This window comes from Bos indicus, chromosome 9 (genome assembly GCF_029378745.1).
Source record: "Bos indicus isolate NIAB-ARS_2022 breed Sahiwal x Tharparkar chromosome 9, NIAB-ARS_B.indTharparkar_mat_pri_1.0, whole genome shotgun sequence".
NCBI classification, from domain to species: Eukaryota; Metazoa; Chordata; class Mammalia; order Artiodactyla; family Bovidae; genus Bos; species Bos indicus.
In genome coordinates, this window is record NC_091768.1 from 90168536 (window position 1) to 90177821 (window position 9286).

General features: G+C 33.6%; 1 protein-coding gene across 1 annotated transcript; it reads left to right on the top strand.

The window, feature by feature from the left end:
* Window positions 1-401: 401 nt before the first annotated feature.
* Window positions 402-8963, top strand: VIP (vasoactive intestinal peptide). The gene is made up of 7 exons (XM_019967001.2): window positions 402-588; window positions 1797-1911; window positions 3684-3806; window positions 4731-4835; window positions 5583-5714; window positions 6535-6623; window positions 8124-8963. Exons 2-6 carry the CDS (start codon window positions 1805-1807, stop codon window positions 6578-6580), a joined length of 513 nt encoding a protein of 170 aa, XP_019822560.1. The 5' UTR covers window positions 402-588; window positions 1797-1804; the 3' UTR covers window positions 6581-6623; window positions 8124-8963.
* The last annotated feature ends 323 nt before the right edge of the window (window positions 8964-9286 follow it).

The following is a 9286-nucleotide window of genomic DNA, read 5'->3' on the forward strand; positions in this document are numbered from 1 at the left end:
GATGACTTGTAATAAAGGAGAATTATACATTGGTAAGCCCATGAGCCTAAGTATTTGTTGCTTTCTGCATCTGTTCCTACACATAAAATTCTTATTTTCTAAAGGCATTCCCAGTGGCCCTGGGCATAATACTAATCAGTCTTTTATTTCATTACTACTAATTAGAGATTAAAATATTTCACATGAAGCTCAGTACCCTTTTCTGTTTAAAGAAAAGTAAATTTCCTCTTTATATCTTACATCTTGAAGTTACTCACTCTAAATTTATATAAATCAAGCATAATGACAATTTAATAAGAATTTCAAGTCCTATTCATCCCATGAGAGTACTACTGTGACGTCTTTCCGAGAGCTGTGTGATTGCTCAGCCCAACGCATAAGCCCTATAAAATGATGGGCTTGAAATGCTGGTCAGGGTAGAGTGAGAAGCAGTTGCTGGCAATAGTAGCCAACCTCAGCCAGCACCAAGTTCTGGTTCAGCTGTAAGGGCAAGAGAACTCATGAAGACTGTCGACTCCCAGGACTTCAACACCTGAGACAGCTCTCATAATCTCAACAGAAAGCTCTCAAAGAACACTATTCGGCAAAGTAAGTGAAAACTTTACTTTTCTTCTTTTTTTCTCCCCCTTACTCTGGAACTTTTCTCGGGATATATTGAGTTTTTATTTCTCTTGAAAAATAACTTTACAGTGTTCCTTCTTTACAACAATAAAAATGCAAGTTTCTCAAGTCATCTGGTTAAGTATAGAAATGCCTCAACTTCTCACATATGAATGGGTTTTCTGAATTCTTTAGTTGGAAATGCTTTACTCTGTTTTTTTACTCAATGCCAACTTTAAAATAATGCCTTCAAGTAGGGTTTTTTTTTTGGCTTGTTTATAAATTTTTAACTGAAAGTTCAGTGGGTACATATGTATTGAAAGTTTCAACTTGTTACTTAATGCTGTTCTTTCCATTTCATTTGTTAATTATGTGAACTTACAAAACATTTATTTTCTTCTGCGTTTAAATGCTGTGAGTCTTACAAACAGCACAAGAAACAGGCATCAAACTCTGAAGTTTCTATCTGCACCCTATTTACAAATGAAATGTGTAAGTCAATTAGATGTAAAAATATACAAGCTTTGCATTTGTTATATTTTTCCTCCTATGGCAGAAATTATTTTGCTGGTAATATGAACCTCAGTGATTTTTTGGTATTAATTTACACTATTAATTGAATTAGTTTGTTCAGACCCAAACTCCTTAAGGAGATTAAGCTCCCAGTAAAATTTATAATTAAAAGAGGAAAAATGTATACACAAAATAATTTTACTGATCTGTATCTATGTATTGGTATACATGTACCTATATACACAAATTATTAAATAGGTGACACTCCACTTTTCCATTACTCAGGTACTAAAAACTTAGAGTAGAAGAAGAAATGTCAGTTTCTTGAAGCTGCTTCATAGTTAGAAAATATATTAAACATGGATGTTACAACTCTGTTATAAGAAAATTGCCATTATGGTTGTTTCCAGTACTATAAAAGTATTGCATTCAATCTTGTGCCTAGTGAGAGAGAGGCAGAAGTTGAAAGGATCCTAATCTTTATCTAAGCACTGTTCACACACCCAAAAACCTTCTTAATTTAAAAAGTAATCATACTGCAGTTAAACACTTCCTGTAAGATATAAATTGCTTTTTCTAAACTCTTCATGAGTCCTCAGGAATTACTGCTAGACACACAGAGTTAGCTTTCAGGCACAGCTGTGGTTGGAAAAACTTAGAGCTGTGATTGTCTCCCCTTCCAGGTCCTGCAATGGAAACAAGAAGTAAGCCCCAGCTTCTTGTGTTCCTGACGCTGTTCAGCGTGCTCTTCTCCCAGACCTTGGCGTGGCCTCTTTTTGGAGCACCTTCGGCTCTGAGGTAGGCTTTCTTTCAATTCAGACAGTTGAACATTCTTCCTCCATGTAAATGGGAATTTCTGATATGTTATTTCAGACAGCTCAATTTTGTAAACTATGTATTTTTATTAAAATCTGTTGGTTGACTTGTTAAGCAAGTTTTTTCAACTTCAGGGCAACATGATTGTTCTGAGTTTTGGAATTCACTCTCAGGGCCAGAAAGACAGTGTCGATGACTAGTTTTATAGGTAAGAGGGATCACATTTCCAAGCAAGGCAGAAAGAGGACTTGGATTTCCTTTCATTCAAACCAGTTTCAGTTGAGTAATTAGCTGTTCTCACTGTCACCTCAGTTCAGTTCAGTTTCTGATAGAAAAATATGTGTCTAGCTGCCCACTTCATTTGAGTTCATTTTTCAAGATCAATCAGCAAATAATCATGAACAGTTGATTAGTGGAATATGTATAAAATCATGTTGGACAGACTATCTAGGCAGAATCAATTTGTCAATGTTAAAAATTGTGAGATAATTAATCTACTGAGTTACCTTTCCCCAATGAGTGAATTTTAAGGTACTTAGTTTTTACCACAAATTCTTCGTTTTACTGCTCTCTACATTGCATTTCATATTTCAAATTCATATAATACAACTCACCTCTAAAGCTTTATTTGAAATAAATTTATGCTAAAGAAGGAAACAGTAAAAGGAAACTACATTAGCTTTATTTTTCTTTCCAGTTTACATGTCTTTGCTTATTTTCTCATTTCCAATTCTTTGTTCAATGTAGGCATATGCTCAATAGAATGAATAATCTCTTAGCTGTTAGTGGTTTTCTGTGAAATTTGCTTAAAGTCAGATTGTATGTTGCTTTGATAATTAAATAGAACTAGTCTGTCGGAATAGTTATGAGATGAATAATCTCAAGAATGCTGAAGCTTACATTAATTGCTAAACTTCATTCTTAAAGAGGGCTGCTTGCTCCTGACTACCAAGAACTGCCTCACCCAAAGATACACAAGTGCCCAGCAGCCAACACAGTCTTAATAGGGTAACAGTGAAACATGCACACGCATGATTTTAACAGTGTGCTGGTGTTCAAAATGTGCATGCACCCACATAGTCCATGCATAGGCAGGACTATTCTCAGCCTTCCAGTAAAGCATTGGATAGCCTTCATTAAAATTGTGCTATTACATAACATTGAAAACAAAATTCACTGAGTTTGAATGACTATTCAGAGACAGAGAGAGTCTTTGGACTTGGTCAATATATAGAAATGCACCACACCAAAGTGAATCTTTGAAATAAAATTTATGGACTCAGAGAAAGAAAAATAGTTAATACTCAGATCTTGAGAAATGTTGAGACACATGATATTGGCCGTCAAGAAATATTTGAATTGCTTGCAATTTTCATATTGAATATAAAGAAATTTCCAAAGTTTCTATTTTGTGTAAGATCTTTCTACCTGTGTACTTTGCAAAGTGAAGCTACTTATTGCCAAGGAAGTGTACTTTGCTTAATGTTCTGAAATTCTGAACTAAGTAGCTCTAACTTCTGTTATATACAGCTTGTAAAAGTTGTATGGCATCTGTTTTATAGAATAAACAAGAATTTTACTATTTACACTTTCATAAACTATAGAAGTCATTAATTCAATTTTGCCATCCACATATTATGAGTGGGTGATATTTCCTAAGATTTTGAGTATCTTATCTCAAATGACTATAAAACTGTAAGCACCAGCTTCTGAGAAAAGATTGTATTTTACTTTACTGTTCCCTTTCCTACCAGGATGGGGGACAGAATACCATTTGAAGGAGCGAATGAACCTGATCAAGTTTCGTTAAAAGCAGACACTGACATTTTACAAGATGCGCTGGCTGAAAATGACACACCTTATTATGATGTATCCAGGTGAGTTCATTTTTACTGAGTTTTATTTTAGCAAATACTTTTTTGAAATCTAAACATTTTATTTTTGTGTCACCATGAAGCTATTCTCATAGCATTGCTCTATGAGTTTCCATATGTCGTGGCTTCATGCAGCCTGATTTATTGAAACTCTTAATGCTTGCATGATTTGTACTTGTAGAGATTGTAACAGGCCAAGCTAAGCAAGTCATCCACCTATATTCTGTTGCATACATTTTTAACATCAGAAATTATGTCAACAGTAGTAAAACTACAACATTTGAGATTCCATGATGGAAAAAGTTCTAAGGCTAGAGTTTCACTTCTATGCAAAGAAAGGGTGTCTAATAATAAAAGCTATTCATTTCATAGAATATTGTCCAGAGCAACATTCCAGTATAGACAGAGTAACTCTATCCAGAAGGCAAAGCATGAAGTATAATTCATTTGGATGGAAAATTTGGTTTATAGATTTTTAGAGTCTATCTTAAGAGATTTTGTTTACAACCTTTTGGCAGAAGAAATAGCAAAAGGGATAATAAGGTTTGCTAAAATCAAAATAATTTCCCCTTGCATATATCTTTATTCAGAGTAGAAGAAATAAATCACCATGAATAAATAGAAAATAAATATATCTTCCCACCAATATTTTTTAGAAAAGAATTAGTTTTACAGATTCTATCAGGAAGCATTAATATTGAGATATGTTCCTTAAAAAGCTAACTTCTTCAATTTTTCAAAATTTGGGGCTGGAAATAAGTCACTAGAATATATTATTTATTCAGTTGTTTAGAAACTTCCTTTTGGACTTAAGTGTGAATGAGAAGCTATCAAATAAGTTGATGTTTCCTTTTTATTTAATGAGCCAAAATAATCTTTTAGCAAACTATTTACAAAATAATGACTATCATTTTTTCCTTGTTTCAGAAATGTCAGACATGCTGATGGAGTTTTTACCAGTGACTATAGTAGACTCTTGGGTCAACTTTCTGCCAAAAAGTACCTTGAGTCCCTTATTGGAAAACGAGTTAGGTAAAGAGAATTTATTACTATTAAAAAGCATGTTATGGTTATTAAATTAGACAATTATATCTTCACTGTAAGCAACTTATTTATTTTATTCAAAACTGATAACTCAATAATGTTTAATTTCATTATAAAATAATTTATATGCTTCAATAAAATATACTAGACCCATAGATTAAGAAAATAAGGTTTCTTAGTAATATCATATTCATAGGCTCCAGACACACTTATTTTTCTTAAATAATAATCATTTATAAATTGGCAAACAAACTGAACTAGACACAGTAAAAACAAAATAAGACGTATTCTAAACTGAAGCAAATTGTAAGACTAGCTATAGCGTTTGTATTTTACTTCCTGCTCAAGCTAAGCATTGGAAGATTTTGTCTTTAAATGGTTAATAACTGAATTTTATATGGCATTACTTAAATTGGCATCTCTTCATGAAGAAGAATTCATTCATGTCTTTAAGAAGTGTTTACTTTTAAAGAACTCTTTCTTCCAATGGAAGAACACAATTTCAATTAGTCCCTCATTTTTTTTATAAATTATTTGCTCAGTTAGGACAGAACGTCTAAAGGCACCCTAGTGAAGGTCAAAGTACATTGGATTATTCCATTCTCCCCCATCCTTAGGCTTAGAGGCTTTTTTCTTTCAGTTTTTTGGTGATAGAAAATGAGCTGGGTGTTGGAATTCCTTTTTATCTGACTCCAAGAAATTATTGTTTGACTTCCTTATCCTCATGTTTCGTAGCAATAGCATCTCAGAAGACCAGGGACCAATCAAACGCCACTCAGATGCTGTCTTCACTGACAACTACACACGCCTTCGAAAACAAATGGCTGTGAAGAAATACCTGAACTCAATTCTAAATGGAAAGCGAAGGTAAAGAAATGAGAACTTGCTAACATGGGAAATTATAACGGACTTTCCAAATAGTAGTTGCATATGGAGACATATCTCCCTCTCTACCTTTGAAGCAGTAATTCTCAACCTTAGCTAACATTAGATTACCCTGGAGAATATAAAAAATACTGATGTCTGACCCTAACCCAAAACCAATTGCCAGGAAATTAGTGTCCCTAGGCATGTGGCTGTGGACACTGGTATTTTTTGAGTTCCCCAGTTGATGCTAATGTGCCTCCAGGGTTAAAAATGATGACTGTAGAGACATCTAGTCTGGGTCTAAGAAAAGGTTTTATCAAAAGTGCTGCTTTTTAAAACATGTGAAGGACAGTTAACTGGCAATTTGTTACCACATGGAATTCCCTTTTTACCTGAAAATTCAATTATCTGTATTTTACCAAATTAAACCATGAATTATTTTGTCTTCTCGGATTCAGTAAAACCTGTCTTTCCATGGTATGTAAATATTGGAACACAATTTATAGGAAATACGATCCTTTCTCTCTTTTATTCCAGTTATTTTTATTTAGATGGGGAGTATGCAAGACAATTCTGTTTGGGTGAGATCAAGCAAGATGGATCTCTTTGCCCACCAGATTATAATTCTTTAGGAAAGCTTTTAGACAATTTAAGACTGAAGAGCCAGTCAAAGGTAATGACTCACCTGAAACAGAAGTGTTTAGCCCCCAGAGCACTTAACTGAGTACCTTGTACAGTCTAGGCCATTCCTCACCTTTTCTTTAGAAGCTTTCTCATCCAAGAGCCTTCACAAGCACAATTCTCTCTTTCTGGTCTGCAGCAGTGAAGGAGAGTCTCCTGACTTTCTTGAAGAGTTAGAAAAATGATGAGAAAGCTCTTTGGAGCAAAGCTGCTGACAACTTCCCAGTGGTGAGTATATCTGTGTGTTCTTATATGCTAGTAGGAATCATCTCAGTATTTAAGTAGGTAGGACTCACTTGGTAAAAAACATCATAATGTTCTCCCAGTGAGACCTTATCTAAGAAGGACGCTTCTACCTAAGTGGATCACAGCTTAGTAGAGCTTGAAACCATTCATACAGTGTTCTGATAGCGTGAAAGAGACAGTTCACAATGAGTAAACAGTTCAGTACCTCCTACTTGCTCAGACTCATTCCTGTCATTTTGAAGAAATATTGAAAAAAGAGACTGAATCATACTACTGAGAAAAACTGGCTTTATCTTTGATAGTAAAGCCATGTTGCTGTTATTAAAGTCCAGTCTCACAATTGACTGTTAGCATCTCATTTAAGTATAAGGAAATACTACCAAATTAAAGTGTGGCTTGTTACTGTGAAAATAACAAGACACCCTGGGTCTCATTATATTTCTTTTTTTTAAAAACTTTTTATTTTACATTGGGGTATAGCCAATTAACAAAGTTGTGATAGCTTCAGGTGAACAGCAGATATTGTAGTTCTTGAAACATAATAAACTTCATGGAGTAAAAGTCAAATTTAGCTTATTTTATCTATAAAGTGAGTGCAGATACTACGACTCTAGTAATATCCACTGTAAAACCTTTTTGGAGTAGAGAAAACACAAATAGATTTTTTTTTCCTTTGCTAAGTTGACAAGGTTGTCATCAAAATTGTTTTTGTGTGAACATGGACACAAGGCATATTTCTTTCCTGAGTGACATTAATGTTTACAGTAGCTCATAAAATATTTTTATAATGCTTGGCAAGTCTTTGAAGAAATTTCGTAGCATCACTATATCAAGTTGTCACAATTTTTCTCTAAAGGACTCTGAGGACAAACTTCTGGTTTTGTGTATTCTACAGTTTCTGTAACATCTGTTCAACTCTGCTACTATAGCATGAAAAATCCCTGTAAGAGAGATATGTGGTCAAGGGTGCTGCAGGTACCCTTTCCTCATCATGCACAGACATTTCAGAGAAACAAACTCCTCGAATGCTCAAAAAAGAGAGTAACATACAGATTCTCAAAGAAGTTTATCAAATAAGACTTTTCCATTAAATTAAGAAATGCAATAGGCACTGAAATATAACAGAGGATTCATTACTCTGTCCCTTTAAGAGATTCCATCCTCCATTTTTTGCTATTTTGAATGGGTGACATTGGACAAATTCTTTTAACAGGAAGTTTTGTTGGTCAGCCAATTGTGAAAATTACAAATAAGTAATTATTTATGACTAGTTAAAGAACCCCTTCACATTCCGGCTCCCTTCCCAACAATAAGTTCTTCTGGAAGAGTTCCTCTTGATATTCCAAAATGTGATCCCCTCTCAAAAGCTGCTGATCAAGTGCAAAGATAAATATTTATTAAATGAGTGGATCAGTAAATGAAAGTCAGAGGCTGTAAATAAAAATGATTTTATGCTTAAAACACCAATTCTTTCTTTTTCAGAATTCTTGAAGGAAAACAATAAGTGAAGTAATTTTATTTTGAGTTCTACATAAGTAATTCAAGAAAACTACTTCAATATCAAAACCAAATAAAATACATTGTGTTGTGAATGTTGTGATTTATTTTACTCTGATGTAATAACTGTGATGTTTACATTGTAAATATTATTTGTGAGTTCTGAAATTTGTCTTTAACTCATGAGAATTCTGTGATTTCATGTGCTGTGTATCCTTTCTAATAAAAATATATTTAATGATAAGTAAATACTAGGTTAATTCCAATTATATGAGGCTTTTTGGAAGGATAGTAATTGAGCAAAATTGATGTGTTTATTTATAGGACATACTTAACTATGCAGAAGAGTGGAGCTGATAATTAGCACATCTAAATTTGAATGTTGAGCAGATAGAATGCTGTGTTAAATAAACTTCAGAGTATTTAAGAGAATGCCAAAAGCAAAGATAAAAAAATTATTTTAAAAAAAGATTTTCAGAAAATGTTGTGTGTTTCCATGTTCTTAGGCAGCATTCATTTTGAATGAGATTTTTAAATCTTTCAAATTTGAATGTCTAATTGCCAAATACTCTTCTGATTGAATGCTTCAGTTAAGGAGAATGGCCTCTATTTCTGACACTGAACTTTTCCTTTATGCTTGTGTTAAGTATGTGTAACGTGTAAACTGAACAGAACACTTGTTTTTCAGTGATAAATATTTTTTCCATTGTCTCTCAGATAATGCTTAGGTCATATCAGCTTTCTTCAGTGAAAGTACATTTGGAGAAACAACTATTTTTCCAAAATGATTGTAAGAAATTAAATATAGAAAATAAAGACCTTTGATTATCATTGCAGGCACTTTCTGTTGTTTTGATTCTTTATACTGTTTTGATTCTTTGCAGCAATTTGTTGTAGCTCCAAAGTTCCAGGAACTAAATAGTTCTTGTGATGTTTAGGGTAGAATTATATTTGACTTTGAGTGTGTTCTAAAATAACTATGACTTAAGTAAGAGAGAAATTTCTTTCTAATACAAAGCCAGAAGTAAAATGTCAAGGGTTAGCATGATGGTTCTGCTCCATGAGTCCCTCAGGAAGCTAAACCCCTTCTAGCTCACCCCTCATTTTCTAGGACATAGCCCTTTTCCTCATTATCCAAAATTGCAGCT

Bases quoted from the DNA above. Each gene is read 5' to 3' on its own strand.
- VIP (XM_019967001.2), top strand. From the start codon at position 1,805: ATGGAAACAAGAAGTAAGCCCCAGCTTCTTGTGTTCCTGACGCTGTTC. The intron at 4,836-5,582 runs GTAAAGAGAATT...CATGTTTCGTAG, and splicing joins CTTATTGGAAAACGAGTTAG to CAATAGCATCTCAGAAGACC. The intron at 5,715-6,534 runs GTAAAGAAATGA...TCTGGTCTGCAG, and splicing joins ATTCTAAATGGAAAGCGAAG to CAGTGAAGGAGAGTCTCCTG.